The 16,656-nt window shown below is 38.5% G+C and overlaps 1 protein-coding gene across 6 annotated transcripts in view; it reads left to right on the top strand.

The window, feature by feature from the left end:
• Positions 1-16,175, top strand: part of IL1R1 (interleukin 1 receptor type 1) — a 109,135-nt gene extending 92,960 nt beyond the window's left edge. For 5 of the 6 annotated variants that reach the window (XM_016949185.4, XM_063788962.1, XM_016949186.4 and 2 more), the window contains exons 4-12: positions 1,078-1,312; positions 1,419-1,608; positions 2,417-2,585; positions 4,904-4,969; positions 8,104-8,221; positions 8,994-9,145; positions 10,892-11,035; positions 11,782-11,949; positions 12,657-16,175. In XM_016949185.4, coding sequence (XP_016804674.1) covers positions 1,078-1,312; positions 1,419-1,608; positions 2,417-2,585; positions 4,904-4,969; positions 8,104-8,221; positions 8,994-9,145; positions 10,892-11,035; positions 11,782-11,949; positions 12,657-13,063 — 1,649 coding nt within the window. In that variant the 3' untranslated portion in view covers positions 13,064-16,175. Of the gene's footprint in view, positions 1-1,012; positions 1,313-1,418; positions 1,609-2,416; positions 2,586-4,903; positions 4,970-8,103; positions 8,222-8,993; positions 9,146-10,891; positions 11,036-11,781; positions 11,950-12,656 lie in introns of all 6 variants that reach the window. The other variant, XM_016949187.4, reaches the window with a different exon arrangement.
• Positions 16,176-16,656: the final 481 nt, after the last annotated feature.

Below are 16,656 nucleotides of genomic sequence, written 5' to 3'. Positions count from 1 at the left end.
TTGACTGATCGATTTTTTTCCTCCTTATCGTTGGTTGTATGTTACTGCTTCTTTGCATGCCTAATTATTTTTTTGGATGTTAGACATTGTGGATTTTACCATGTTGGGTGCTGGATATTTTCGTATTCCCCAGAATGTTCTTGAGCTTTGTTCTGCCACATGATTGTTTCTTGGAAATGGTTTAATCCTTTCGGGTCTTGCTTTTAAGCTTTATTAGGATCAGGAAAAAGTTTATTCTTGGCCTAATTTTCCCTAATGACTGAGTCAGAACCCTTCTGGGTACTCTGCCTGATGTCTTATCATTAATGAGGCTTTCCACTCTGGCTGTTGGGAACAGCAACTGTTCCCAGCATTGGGTGTGCTCCATGTGTTACTCCCTCCAGTTCGTTTGGCAATCTTCCCTCTAGCCTTGGGTCATTTTCTTATATGCTTACACTGACTGTTACTCAGCTGAAAACTTGGGGGAGACTCTCAGTTATCCCGAGACTCTTTCTCCTTGTCATTATGCAGCTCTAAGTACTTGGGTACTCTGCCCTGCAAACTTTTCTACCCAGGTTCTCAGCTCCATCTCCTCAACTCACTGGGCTTTGCCTGTGTTTTTTCTCGGCAATGTCATGGCCTAGCTGTAATTTTGGACACCTCCTTTCTTCTCCGTCTTTCTGGGATTTCTCTCCTTTGTTTTCTGATGTTCAATGTCTTGAATACTGTTGTTTCATATATTTTGTCCATTTTTTAGTTGTTCATGTGGGAAGGTAAATCCAGTTTCTATTACTCCATCTTGTACTGAAAGGCATGTCTCTCCTCGTACATTATCCCCACTTTTTAGATGAGTGAAAAGAGGGTGAAGGATGTTAAATAACTTGCCAGGGGTACAGCACACAGGCAGTAAGTGATGCAGCTGGACTTGAATATGCTTCCCAGACTCCCCAGATAATGATCTTATCACAAGGCTGTAAAGCTTTTATATGTAATGTGAATGGATGTATTTAATAATCAATGTGTTTCTTCGTAGATATTAAATCAAGACACACTGGCAGATTTTTATGTAAATTGCTTCCACCCTTCTTCCTTTTAAAGATAAATGCAAGGAACGTGAAGAAAAAATAATTTTAGTGTCATCTGCAAATGAAATTGATGTTCGTCCCTGTCCTCTTAACCCAAATGAACACAAAGGCACTATAACTTGGTATAAAGATGACAGCAAGACACCTGTATCTACAGAACAAGCCTCCAGGATTCATCAACACAAAGAGAAACTTTGGTTTGTTCCTGCTAAGGTGGAGGATTCAGGACATTACTATTGCGTGGTAAGGTAAGAGAGGAATTAGTATGTTACAAACATGTTCTAGTTTCCTGCAGTTGTTAAGGACAGAAATACTTTTAATAATGCTTAACTTACCTATTTTATTTTATTTTAGAAATTCATCTTACTGCCTCAGAATTAAAATAACTGCAAAATTTGTGGAGAATGAGCCTAACTTATGTTATAATGCACAAGCCATATTTAAGCAGAAACTACCCGTTGCAGGAGACGGAGGACTTGTGTGCCCTTATATGGAGTTTTTTAAAAATGAAAATAATGAGTTACCTAAATTACAGTGGTATAAGGTAATTTTATTTTAAATATGACATTTCACTTTTCCAGAAAATAAAATAGTTCCCTGGACAATAGAATGTATCTGCAAAGTACCTTTTTATTTTGTATATTGTTTTCTCTTTAATGGTGAAACTTGATAGGGAACCTAAAAAGAATTGTAAGACTGCATTCACTTAATTTGAAGCTTAACTAGAAATTTGTTTGCTGTTGTTTTTATTTAATTTAATAAGATGTAATTGAGAAAAGTACTAGAAATAGATGTTTAAAGAGAAGGCTGATTATAAGCTTAAGGTATTGAAGATGTAACTATTTATTACAAAACATACTATGTGTGTTTTATTGAAGATATGGTCTTCAAATAACCTGCTAGTTTCCATAACTGTCTGAAAATTGGGTTGACTAGCTTTCCATGGAACACCCCATGTTTTGGTACCTTTAATCTACCTAGTCTGATGGAACTTAAATGGGGAATCATCCTGTAGAGCTTAAGACGTACTAAATACATAATATCAATGAAGTGCAGTATTGTTAAGAAACTATATAGTGTTAACATTTTTTTCAAACATGTTTTTCTTGCAAAATAAATTGGCCTTCACTTTATAGTACTAGTCTCATAGACTTGAAAACTTAATGTCATAGGAATATAGTTAACTGTTTCCAAAAAGCCAGTATTAAAACTTACTATATGTAAGGAACTTTTCCAGTCACTTTCTAAAAATATAACATTTGCTAAGGTGAAAAAAATGGAGCTCCTTTGACTGTAGATTGGGGAAAGTTATTGGTTATTGGTTTTCAATGCTTCTCTCTCCCTTTATCTAGGATTGCAAACCTCTACTTCTTGACAATATACACTTTAGTGGAGTCAAAGATAGGCTCATCGTGATGAATGTGGCTGAAAAGCATAGAGGGAACTATACTTGTCATGCATCCTACACATACTTGGGCAAGCAATATCCTATTACCCGGGTAATAGAATTTATTACTCTAGGTGAGTCATAGCTCCAGCCCTAAAAGGTTTAGATCTGGGAAGGCCCAGAGACTATGATTCTAATACTACTTTCATTATCCATGAAGAAACCAAATCCAAGACGACCTCAATGATACCACAAAAGTCACATGGCTTTAGTTTTGTTTTTTTGTTACTAAATACTATGTAATGTTTTCCCATTCCTGCTTCAGATGTAGTTCTAATTAAATAGAGACATTATGAGCTGTGTTTTCCAACTGATTTAAGAGGGTTGTTCTTTGGCATGGCTAAAAATGGTTCTTACTGAAAGCTCTGGGGCTCCCTCTGGCTGGTATATGGGAATGTTCTGAGAGCCTGCACCTGGGGAATCTCAGTGAGTCTCAGTGTCTAGCAGCAAGCATCGGTGTGGACACTAATGAGCTTTGGAATAAGTCACATTTCCAGAATCTACCTCCTGTTCATTCTGTGTTAGGTGTTAACCTCTCTAACCCTGTTTCCTCTTCTGTAACAAGATGATGCAATCTCCCAAGGTTATTGGGAAGATTAGAGATATGGGGTACACGAAACTTGTGTACCTGGTGCAAAGAAATGCTTGGTGCAAAACAGCTATGCAATTAATAGGTGTAGGATGATTGTTCTTGTTAATTTTCTTGTGTCTTTCAATTCTGCGTTAACCATGTTTCATATTGAAAACTATATCACAGCAAAATGAAACAAAATGCACAAATTGCCAGGGGATAGTCAGAATGCTCAAACTTTTTGTAAATATTGAGATTTGGTAAGATTTATGTAATAAAATAAGAGTTATTCCAATCAGAACTTTTTTGCAGGTTATAGGGGTGACTATTAGTAGTTATGCTGGGACAACAGGTATAAATTGGGACTATCCCAAGCAAACTCAGAATATGATCACCCTATAAATAGCTTCACTTTTCCAGTTATATAATACTTTATTTTCCTAAAAATATTTTTATTAAATAAAAGTTAATTCCTTGCCATGGTCCCACAGGCATCAGTGAATCCCAATTTTCAATGGTCTTTGTATCAAACCATGTTCTTGAGTTTTTAGCAGCCTGTCATTGGGTAGCTCTGGTCTGTCTTTCCTGAAACATAGTAACCTAACCAGCAAGTAGAACTTGAGAGAGAACTGGGCACTGGGGACTATTTCAGCTAGGTTAAGTGTTTTTTTTTTTTTTTTTTTTTTTTTGAGATGGAGTCTCGCTCTGTCACCCAGGCTGGAGTGCAGTGGTGCGATCTCCGCTCACTGCAAGCTCTGCCTCCCGGGTTCATGCCATTCTTCTGCCTCAGCCTCCCGAGTAGCTGGAACTACAGGCGCCCGCCACCACACCCGGCTAATTTTTTTGTATTTTTAGTAGAGATGGGGTTTCACCGTGTTAGCCAGGATGGTCTCGATCTCCTGACCTCGTGATCCGCCCACCTCTGCCTCCTGAAGTGCTGGGATTACAGGTGTGAGCCACCGCGCCCGGCCAGGTTAAGTTTGTTTTTGATATTCTCTGTTTCCTTTTCTGATCCCATTTGTAGAAACAATATACTCTACTCGGAGTGAGGTAATATTTTGTTTTCTTCCCAAGGCCCACACCAGTGATGCCTAGCACTTTTTGTTCACTCAAGGATTCAAAAATATTTATTGAGCATTTACTATGTTTCAGGAACTGTAATAGGTCTACATTAGGGAAAAAAACAGAGAATATCCTACCTTCATGGTGTTCACTTTTTTTTTGATTGGGGGAATACCGAGTGCTCAATTTTATAGTTTCTCATAGTTTCTTCATGGCCACAGATAAACCCCTGAAACCAATCTCTTCATAAATAAGTCAGATTAATTTCTGGGGCTCCTTGATACTTTTTTGCCTATTTTAATAAATTACAGCATTATTCCATAACCCTGTAGTTCTCACTATTGGGTCATTAACACAGTCATTAAATGCAAGCAGGTCTAGTATTGACTAGCCCTTCTGGCCAATAACACCCAATTCAAGGAAGTGACTTTCCACTACTCTCGCCTTTGCTGACATGCTTTCACTTAAGAGAGGCATTTGTCTGGGGACCCAGGGTCCTGGTGATGTGTGTGTTTTTCAGTAGCACCCCACTGTGTGGATTCGGAAGGTCTAGCTCTGCCCCGGGATTCACAGTGTGCTGTGGCCTCTGCCTCAGCTTTCTTCCTTCACTTTCTGCCTCCTGTCTCCTGGCATATGTGCTTTGAACACTTGATGGAATATCTGGCCAGAAGTCATTTAGTATGTTTTGCTAAGTGTTGTCGTCACTTGAGATTCTGATCTATAAGAGACTGACAAACCTTATGGATGTTTTTCTTTCAGAGGAAAACAAACCCACAAGGCCTGTGATTGTGAGCCCAGCTAATGAGACAATGGAAGTAAACTTGGGTAAGTGGGCTTCAGTGAGGGTATGCTGGAATCGGTTTTTTTTTTTTTTTAAACATAAGAGTAAGATAAATTGTATCTTTACTATATATAATCTAAGCCATTTACTGTATAAATCTATAAATGGAGGGAAAGTGACACAAATTATATCTTAATTTTTTGTATTTCTTGCCTGTATGGCAAACATCTTGCCATGTCTGATATCTCCAGCCCTACTTTTCTGTGGACACTTACTACCATGAAAACACCAACCAGACACCAAGGTCAAAAGGCCTAGGAACCAGCAATGCCATTGACTGGTACAGGATTGGATTTCTTTCTTTTTTTTTTTTCACAGAGTTAAAATATTTAATGACAAAATTAGGGTTTGCTGTAAAAGTGAATCAATACAGTAGGTGTTACTTATCTCTGAATTAAACAAAAATTATATTTGACATCTTAAAGAACTTCTGAAGAATTGATCATTGTACGACAGACATCAGCAGTGTTACAATTTCAGGACTGGATTTCTCATGACCAGATCCAAGCTTTGAGTCAGAAGAGTAAGGCTACAGGCCCCAAAGATGGTAGTCATTCTAGAAAAGTACTTTTCCAAGTTAGTGAACATTTTTTATTCAAGAGTAAAAAAAGAACCCCACAAGCATCTAGCTCTGCACTGTTTAGTGCAGTAGTTACTAGGCACATGGAGTTATGGACATGTAAAATTAAATTAAGTCAATTGATTCATTTAGTTAAATTAAAAATTAGTTCCTCTGTCACATTAGCCATATTTCAAGGGCTTAATAGCCACATGTGACAAGTGACTACTGTACAGACAAGCACGAATATAGAACATTTCCATCATCACTGAAAGTTCTATTGGAAACCACTGATCAAGAGAGAAAAAGTGGTTCTTTGTGTCAGAGGACCCAAAATAGGCTGGCCTTGGAATTGTCTTCTGTAATAGTAACTGCATGACAGCAGTCAAGAACCATACAGAGGTTAGAAGGTATATGCTTGTGATCTGTGAATTCTGTATTTGGCCAATTCTGTACTTGTTATTTATGGTGGAAGGTGGTAGAAAGACATTCTTAGACAGAAACAAAAATGTCAAAACTCAAAATTAAATATGGGCCAATAGGCTCTAGAACAATGTTTCTCAACCATCTTTTTTGTTTTAAATTGTTCCCCTTTAGAGTCTGAAAAGTCTTCTTCCACCTAATTCTCTTTCCTGTCTTTAAATTTCAGTACTACAGTTATCTTTTATATTTGCTGATATACTGTGGCCCTTTGGAGTACCACAAACCATGTAATATCTAAGGTTTTCTTGCCTCTTCCCCAAGAACCAGTTTTTGCCCTACTGGCCACAGTCCCTGTTGAAAATGCCTGCCCTAGAAGTGTGTAATTGAGAGCTCTGATGCCTAGGCTGCATTGATCTCTCAATCTACAAAAAAACCTTCAAATTAGGAAATAATTATTTTAATGTATTATATTGACAATGGATCAGAAGCATATAGTACCCCGTCATAGGATTATCCTGAAGGGTGTTAAATAGGCAATAAGATCCAATACCATTACTCCTCAAATGACTTAGAAAAATAGGAATTGAGAGATATTTCCTTAACTTAATAAATAACATCAATGCAAGCCAATAGTCACTAATATTCTTCATGGTGAAATACTATAGACCTTCTCACTAAAGCCAAGAGCAAGACAAAGATGCCCATGTAACCACTATTACTGAGCACAGTCTAGAAGTGCCTACTAATGCAATTGAAGGAAAAAAACAAGGTATGCTTACCACAAGGGAAAAAAGACATTTTTATTATTGTTTCCTGATCATACCAATCCCAAGAAAATTTCGGGAAAAACTAGAATTAATTCTATATAAATTAGTCAGATGATAAATTAACATTTAGAATTAATATTCGAAAATATAAGACTTGTTTAGCAATAACCAGCTAGAAAACATAATAGGAAACAAATGCCATTTGCACCAGTAAATGTCTTAGAAGTGTCCATAAAATATCTTAGAAAAATTTTGAAAATATGTGGAATTTATAAGAGAGGAAAAAACTAAAAAAACCAAAACCCTGAATATTAATCTCAGAAAAACTGAAATTTAAAGCATGCATCCAGCCAGGCGTGGTGGCTCAAGCCTGTAATTCCAGCACTTTGGTAGGCCAAGGTGGACAGATCACTTGAGGCCAGGTGTTTGAGACCAGCCTGGCCAAGATGTTGAAACACCGTCTCTACTAAAAATACAAAAATTAGCTGGGTGTGGTGGTGCACACCTGTAGTTCCAGCTGCTCAAGAGGCTGAGGCATGAGAGTCACTTGAACCCAGGAGGAGTAGGTTACAGTGAGCCGAGATTGTGCCACTGCACTTCCAGCCTGAGTGACAGAGCGAGACTGTGTCTCATTTTTAAAAATGGAATTAAATAATGGATAGAGGGATAACAGTTTTTAAAAAGGAAGGCCGATGAGCACCAAGCTAATGAAAAGCGTGTTGATTCACCGTGAATTCAAGAAATGTAGATGAAAACTTAAGTGACATTTTCTTCTCTCAAAAGGCAACGTCTAACCAAAAACACTTGTTATCTGGTGGTTTTGGGGAAAATCGTGCTCACATACACTATTGGAGAGAGGGTAGACTGACACAGCCTCACTAAAGAGAGGGGTTAGCTTTTAAAATATGTTTCTTTAATTCAATCTTGCTTCTAGATTTTAATACTTCAGGATGTGTACAAATAAGGCTATTCATTAAAATATTAATCATAATAGTGAAAAATTAGGAAATTGTGTTCATCAATAGGAAATAGTTAATCATAGTGTATATGTATTATGGAATGCTAAGCAGCCATGACAGAGTCTATTTTGGAAGACAAATCATGTGGGCCCAAATTCCCAATCCACAGTAATTACAAAATAGTAGGCAAAAAGACCCCATTTCAAAAACTGCACATGTTCACAGAGAAGATAAGGAATGAGACGCATAAGGTTACTAATGGTGGTTTTCTCTGGGTGGTGGGTTTAGGGTAATTTTCCTTTTTCTTTGTGCATTTCTACATTTAAAATTTTAATTCAATAGCCATTTATTAATCTAGATAGATCAGAAAAAATCAATTAATGTTAAGATTAAAAATACATTCTTTGCAGGATCCCAGATACAATTGATCTGTAATGTCACCGGCCAGTTGAGTGACATTGCTTACTGGAAGTGGAATGGGTCAGTAATTGATGAAGATGACCCAGTGCTAGGGGAAGACTATTACAGGTATGTATGCTAAGAGTTATTCACATTTTGATGTTAAATCCCACGTGATATTTTATATAACCTTGTCGGTTTAGTTTAAAAGCAAGTGTTAGTTGCTCCTAACCTTTGCTGCCTTTTTTTTTTTTTTTTTTTTTTTTTTTTTGCTAAGCTAAGTAGAATTTATAAGATCTTGTACATTTAAGGTAAAAAATACTTGTCATTGTGGTGCAAATTACAGACCACTTAGAAGCCTTTCTCTTACGTTATACATGTTGCAACATTTCAACGAAGCAATTATCTTTCATTATTCTTCATATTCCTCAAGTAGCTTAGAAGAGACTCATTAATGAGCTCAAGAATCAGGCAATCCACTGCTCTTGAAAGCCTCTACTGGTTTCCTACTGCTCATCTATGGGACAAGGATCTCCTGGCTTCCCATGACCTCTCCTTCACAACACCTGCAAAGCACTTTGTCATCTGCCCCAATCTCCTCTTGTTTAGTGTCTCCTCTGTGCCTCATGGAGAACACAATGCATTTGTCTACATTTTTCTTCTTGGAAGTGGTAATTTTTTTGCTTTCTCTGCTACTGAGCCTGTTACTGACAGTGGTCTTGGGGTTATAAAATCTCAGATTAGTGTTGCCAGCAGTCTGAATGTTGTGACTGTGATTGGGCAGGGTGATTATTTCAGTGGCAATTTTGTCACAAATAAGGAAATACACAGGGTATACAGGTCTTATTTGTAGTTGATGCAATTAACTTACACAAGTTTATTTACTCTCTCTCTCGAATAGTGTGGAAAATCCTGCAAACAAAAGAAGGAGTACCCTCATCACAGTGCTTAATATATCGGAAATTGAAAGTAGATTTTATAAACATCCATTTACCTGTTTTGCCAAGAATACACATGGTATAGATGCAGCGTATATCCAGTTAATATATCCAGGTAAACAACAAACTAATTGAAATGCAATTTTGTTTTACTGTAGTAAGATTCCATGACTTTGAAGTTTGAAATGCCATTTCCTCTGCTTAGAACACTCTTCACTTCCTCATTACTTGGGTAACTTCTATTTCTCTTTTACTCTTCTGCTGAACTCTCTCTTCTTGGAAGCTTTTCTGTCCTGCTGCCTGCCCTTAACCCAGCTCTCGGCCCAAAGAGAGGAGGTTAGGGCCTCTGTATGTACTTCTGTAGCACCATATGTCACAGGATCTATGGTACTTAGTTTTCTATACTTAACTATAAATTCTGTGATGGTGGCAACCATTTATCTTAGTAATCATTCTATTTCCACAGCTAATGGCAAGTTAGGTCTGGTACATTGTGGGTACCCAATGAACTACATTGATGATGCATAGGGTAAGACTAAATATCCGCTTTCAAAGAGGACATCAGAAGTCACTGGGTTTCATGAATTGGTATAATAAAACATAATATTGAAAGTATTTGTGAAACATTTTAAGGTAATTTGTGGTTTAATTAAACATAGGCTATTATAATTGCGTGCATGGAAGAATATCTGAAAGACTCTATAAATTAACTTCTATGTATGTTTAAATACTGGCAGCACACAAATAGAAATTACATTTAAAAGATAACATTTACAGTAGCATCAAAAATCATCAAATACTTAAGAATAAATCTAGCAAAAGCTGTTCAAAGCCTCTGTAATACAAACTAAAAAATATTGAGATAAATTAGAGAAGAACTAAATGGAAGGATATACAATGTTCATAGATTGAAAGACTCGATATTATGAAGATATCAGTTCTTCCCCAAATGAATCTATGGATTCCAAAAAATTTCTATCAAAATCTCAGCAGTATTTGTGCAAGTGAGAGTCAGTGTTTGTATGGGTGTGTTTTTGTGGACACCTGTAAAAGTCATAGGGAACTGTAAAGGACCAAGTATAGTCATGGTGGTCTTAAATAAGAAAAATAAATCTGGAGGATTATTACTACAGACATCATGATCTTGTATGAAGCGACAGTACTTAAGACCGTAAGTGTGAACTATCATTTGGGCCAGCTGGATATTTGTCTGGAAAATGGTATAACTTGATTTCTGTTTTATATCCAAATCATTTAAATTGGAAAAGTAAATAAAGCTTTTAGATTCCCTTTTCTGGATGCTTACATGGTTCCTGATATTTAGAGGGTACTTTCTTTTTCTTCCCTCTTTCCTCTTCTCTAGCCCCCTCCCCATCACCTACTCCATCTGCTCCCCAGCTTCCTCTTTAATTATTGGATAACAAAGTAGAGAAGGAGGCCAGGAGAATGTGGAAATGTGAAACTTCCCTAAGCCTCCACCTTATTCGCTTTCCACCAGTCTTTAACTTTACCCAATGGACTCTCTGACCTCAGGGAACTTTTGTAGGCTTTTGAGTGATTTTAACTTTTCCCTGTTTTACTGTGGAATGCTCTATCCTGTGGTCTTTGGTATTTTTTTCCATGTTATTGTATATTATGCTATTTAGGTAGAAACTTCATAGAATGCACCTTAGTTTTATCATTGCTTTGTACATTAGTATCCATTACAAAGTGATAATAATGAATGAGTTAATACTGTCTGAATGCAGGCCATTCCCAGATATGGGCTCTCTGAGACGAAGATATTTAATTTGCTGTGCTCAAAGTTTTAATTCTTTTTGGTTCTAATATTTTTTCTCCTTTTTTTTTCTTTTTGCTATAGTCACTAATTTCCAGAAGCACATGATTGGTATATGTGTCACGTTGACAGTCATAATTGTGTGTTCTGTTTTCATCTATAAAATCTTCAAGATTGACATTGTGCTTTGGTACAGGGATTCCTGCTATGATTTTCTCCCAATAAAAGGTATAATTTTGTATTCCATGCAGTATTTCTTGTTGGAGATAAGGGATAGTTAGGAGATGTAGAAGATGACTAAGAGGGTTTTTACTAAGAGGGTTTCTAAAATGAAAAGTGGCATATACAGGAATACTAGTTATTCTTACACAGAATTATAGTTTTGTAACTCATTAGGCTGAATATCATTGTTTTCTAAGTTCCTGCCTCAACATTCATATTGGTAGAATAAACAGGTATTTAGAGCATCTGTTTATAAATTCAGTTATGCACAAGCCATTGGGAGGCCTTGCTCTGTGATGAATAGGACAGACAGAGATCATACCTTAATGAAAGAAATGAAATGACTAGATCTTCGTGCATCAGGGAGGTTCTCTCTCTCTCCTTTGTTTAAACTTTGTGAAAAAAAAAGGAATACCACAATATCTAAAAAAAAATGAATGGATAGAATTCAGGGCTGAGACCTCTGGGGAAGAAGATGAGGACAGGGAGACTTTAAGGATGGCTCTATACTAAGAGTATACGAGGCAGCCTCCAAATAGAAGAACAAATTTGCAGTAAAACACAAGAAATAGAAACCTTGTAAGAGATGAACACTTTTTAAAGGGATTATATTTTTGGTATTGCTGCTTCAGTCATGCCATTGTACAAAAAAAGATGAATAGTTCATTATGTAATGAATGTTTGTGATACTGACTTTACCAAATCTCTTATTTTTGCCTTGTGGTTCTAAATACATTATGTTTTTCCTTTAGCTTCAGATGGAAAGACCTATGACGCATATATACTGTATCCAAAGACCGTTGGGGAAGGGTCTACCTCTGACTGTGATATTTTTGTGTTTAAAGTCTTGCCTGAGGTCTTGGAAAAACAGTGTGGATATAAGCTGTTCATTTATGGAAGGGATGACTACGTTGGGGAAGGTATGTGTGTAATGGAACAGAGTAAAGGCTTATTGTTGTAAAGCTACTTAGTAAAATGTGGATTCCATCTTTCTAGAAGATCGTGGCATAGGGGTATATGTTTCACAATTTTAAGAACCTCTTCAGAAGTGTATGATGATTTTTACATTTATTAAATGCATTTACTTCTCTCATATTTTGTCAGAGCAATAATTAAGTGATTTTCATTTAGTTTTGAAAAACTTAATGACTAGTTATACCCAACAGTTGCTTTACAACTGATACAATTAAACAGGAGTGGTAGAGATCAAATGATTGAATAATAAGTTTTTAAAATTCCAACAAAGTTTTCTGAGTTCTAAATGAAATATTTGTCTTTTGAGGGCCAATTTTTGAGTTAGTCTATAAAATGGGAGGTTTGCAGTGGCTCATGCCTTTTATCTCAGTACAACCCTGGGAGGCCAGGGTGAGAGGGTCGCTTGAGCCTAGGAGTTTGAGGCTGCAGTGATCCAAGATCACGCCACTGCGCTCCAGTGTGAGCAACAGAACAAGAGCCTGTCTCTTAAAATTAATTAATTAAAAACATGGGAAACTCCTTTAATTTTAAGTAAGGCAAGAAAAAGGCGTTAGGAGCCATACGGTTGTGAAAAGCCTTGTGTGGCTTTGGTTCAGGAGAGAATGATGATAAATAGAATTTTACTTACTATATTGTGCTTCCTGTTTTTCAGACATTGTTGAGGTCATTAATGAAAACGTAAAGAAAAGCAGAAGACTGATTATCATTTTAGTCAGAGAAACATCAGGCTTCAGCTGGCTGGGTGGTTCATCTGAAGAGCAAATAGCCATGTATAATGCTCTTGTTCAGGATGGAATTAAAGTTGTCCTGCTTGAGCTGGAGAAAATCCAAGACTATGAGAAAATGCCAGAATCGATTAAATTCATTAAGCAGAAACATGGGGCTATCCGCTGGTCAGGGGACTTTACACAGGGACCACAGTCTGCAAAGACAAGGTTCTGGAAGAATGTCAGGTACCACATGCCAGTCCAGCGACGGTCACCTTCATCTAAACACCAGTTACTGTCACCAGCCACTAAGGAGAAACTGCAAAGAGAGGCTCACGTGCCTCTCGGGTAGCATGGAGAAGTTGCCAAGAGTTCTTTAGGTGCCTCCTGTCTTATGGCGTTGCAGGCCAGGTTGTGCCTCATGCTGACTTGCAGAGTTCATGGAATGTAACTGTATCATCCTTTATCCCTGAGGTCACCTGGAATCAGATTAATAAGGGAATAAGCCATGACGTCAATAGCAGGCCAGGGCACTTCAGAGTAGAGGGCTTGGGAAGATCTTTTAAAAAGGCAGTAGGCCCGGTGTGGTGGCTCACGCCTATAATCCCAGCACTTTGGGAGGCTGAAGTGGGTGGATCACCAGAGGTCAGGAGTTCGAGACCAGCCCAGCCAACATGGCAAAACCCCATCTCTACTAAAAATACAAAAATGAGCTAGGCATGGTGGCGCACGCCTGTAATCCCAGCTACACCTGAGGCTGAGGCAGGAGAATTGCTTGAACCGGGGAGACGGAGGTTGCAGTGAGCCGAGTTCGGGCCACTGCACTCTAGCCTGGCAACAGAGCAAGACTCCGTCTCAAAAAAAGGGCAATAAATGCCCTCTCTGAATGTTTGAACTGCCAAGAAAAGGCATGGAGACAGCAAACTAGAAGAAAGGGCAAGAAGGAAATAGCCACCGTCTACAGATGGCTTTGTTAAGTCATCCACAGCCCAAGGGCGGGGCTATGCCTCGTCTGGGGACCCTGTAGAGTCACTGACCCTGGAGCAGCTCTCCTGAGAGGTGCTGCAGGCAAAGTGAGACTGACACCTCACTGAGGAAGGGAGACATATTCTTGGAGAACTTTCCATCTGCTTGTATTTTCCATACACATCCCCAGCCAGAAGTTAGTGTCCGAAGACCGAATTTTATTTTACAGAGCTTGAAAACTCACTTCAATGAACAAAGGGATTCTCCAGGATTCCAAAGTTTTGAAGTCATCTTAGCTTTCCACAGGAGGGAGAGAACTTAAAAAAGCAACAGTAGCAGGGAATTGATCCACTTCTTAATGCTTTCCTCCCTGGCATGACCATCCTGTCCTTTGTTATTATCCTGCATTTTACGTCTTTGGAGGGACAGCTCCCTAGTGGCTTCCTCCGTCTGCAATGTCCCTTGCACAGCCCACACATGAACCATCCTTCCCATGATGCCGCTCTTCTGTCATCCAGCTCCTGCTGAAGCACCTCCCGGGGGCTCCACCTGTTCAGGAGCTGAAGCCCATGCTTTCCCACCAGCATGTCACTCCCAGACCACCTCCCTGCCCTGTCCTCCAGCTTCCCCTCGCTGTCCCGCTGTGTGAATTCCCAGGTTGGCCTGGTGGCCATGTCACCTGCCCCCAGCACTCCTCTGTCTCTGCTCTTGCCTGCACCCTTCCTCCTCCTTTGCCTAGGAGGCCTTCTCGCATTTTCTCTAGCTGATCAGGATTTTACCAAAATTCAGAACATCCTCCAATTCCACAGTCTCCGGGAGACTTTCCCTAAGAGGCGACTTCCTCTCCAGCCTTCTCTCTCTGGTCAGGCCCACTGCAGAGATGGCGGTGAGCACGTCAGGGAGGCTGGTCTCCCTCCAGCTGGAATTGCTGCTCTCTGAGGGAGAGGCTGTGGTGGCTGTCTCTGTCCCTCACTGCCTTCCAGGAGCAATTTGCACATGTAACATAGATTTATGTAATGCTTTATGTTAAAAAACATTCCCCAATTATCTTATTTAATTTTTGCAATTATTCTAATTTTATATATAGAGAAAGTGACCTATTTTTTAAAAAAATCACACTCTAAGTTCTATTGAACCTAGGACTTGAGCCTCCATTTCTGGCTTCTAGTCTGGTGTTCTGAGTACTTGATTTCAGGTCAATAATGGTCCCCCCTCACTCCACACTGGCACGTTTGTGAGAAGAAATGACATTTTGCTAGGAAGTGACCGAGTCTAGGAATGCTTTTATTCAAGACACCAAATTCCAAACTTCTAAATGTTGGAATTTTCAAAAATTGTGTTTAGATTTTATGAAAAACTCTTCTACTTTCAATTCTTTCCCTAGAGGCAAACATTTCTTAAAATGTTTCATTTCCATTAAAAATGAAAGCCAAATTTATATGCCACTGATTGCAGGACACAAGCACAGTTTTAAGAGTTGTATGAACATAGAGAGGACTTTTGGTTTTTATATTTCTTGTATTTAATATGGGTGAACACCAACTTTTATTTGGAATAATAATTTTCCTCCTAAACAAAAACACATTGAGTTTAAGTCTCTGACTCTTGCCTTTCCACCTGCTTTCTCCTGGGCCTGCTTTGCCTGCTTGAAGGAACAGTGCTGTTCTGGAGCTGCTGTTCCAACAGACAGGGCCTAGCTTTCATTTGGCACACAGACTACAGCCAGAAGCCCATGGAGCAGGGATGTCACGTCCTGAAAAGCCTGTTAGATGTTTTACAAATTTAATTTTGCAGATTATTTTAGTCTGTCATCCAGAAAATGTGTCAGCATGCATAGTGCCAAGAAAGCAAGCCAGTTTGGAAACTTAGGTTAGTGACAAAATTGGCCAGAGAGTGGGGGTGATGATGACCAAGAATTACAAGTAGAATGGCAGCTGGAATTTAAGGAGGGACAAGAATCAATGGATAAGCGTGGGTGGAGGAGGATCCAAACAGAAAAGTGCAAAGTCATTCCCCATCTTCTAAGGGTTGAATTCTGGAGGAAGAAGACACATTCCTAGTTCCCCGTGAACTTCCTTTGACTTATTGTCCCCACTAAAACAAAACAAAAAACTTTTAATGCCTTCCACATTAATTAGATTTTCTTGCAGTTTTTAATGGCATTTTTAAAAAGATGCCCTAAGTGTTGAAGAAGAGTTTGCAAATGCAACAAAATATTTAATTACCAGTTGTTAAAACTGGTTTAGCACAATTTATATTTTCCCTCTCTTGCCTTTCTTATTTGCAATAAAAGGTATTGAGCCATTTTTTAAATGACATTTTTGATAAATTATGTTTGTACTAGTTAATGATGAAGGAGTTTTTTAACCTGTTTATATAATTTTGCAGCAGAAGCCAAATTTTTTGTATATTAAAGCACCAAATTCATGTACAGCATGCATCACGGATCAATAGACTGTACTTATTTTCCAATAAAATTTTCAAATTTTGTACTGTTATCCTTGAGAATCTGTTCTTTGTCCAGTCCACAGCTTACCTGCACATTTGCACATTCCCAGGCCTCAACAAGGTGAGGAGACCTTCTGCAGAGTTCTTCCTGTTGCGGGGAAGCAGGTGGGGAGGAGCTGGAGGAGGGGAGGGGAGAGGAGGTCAGAGGCTATTGGCTTAACAGTGAGCCCTAACTCCCTTCTTCTAGCTAAACTCTACTCCCTCTGCTCACTTGCTTCTAAAATGGATTAAAATGTGAGCCTTATCATTAACTGTTTATTAACTTCTTATCAATTTACTATTAACTTATCACTTTACCTGTCCAAAAAATGATAAAGGGAATATTTGTATAGACTTTTATGTTTTACAAAGGGCTTTTATTTATTTTTTCCTTTGACCCAGAAGGTGGGCAAAATTGGTGAACTTGCTGTCCAAAATGCATGCTCTAAAGCTTGTTAACTCTGATGGTCAGAGATGACGCCCAGTCAGTGC

Source organism: Pan troglodytes, chromosome 12 (genome assembly GCF_028858775.2).
Source record: "Pan troglodytes isolate AG18354 chromosome 12, NHGRI_mPanTro3-v2.0_pri, whole genome shotgun sequence".
Classification (NCBI taxonomy): Eukaryota; Metazoa; Chordata; class Mammalia; order Primates; family Hominidae; genus Pan; species Pan troglodytes.
Note: the sequence above shows the minus strand (reverse complement) of the source record. Positions and strands in the feature narration are given on the sequence as shown.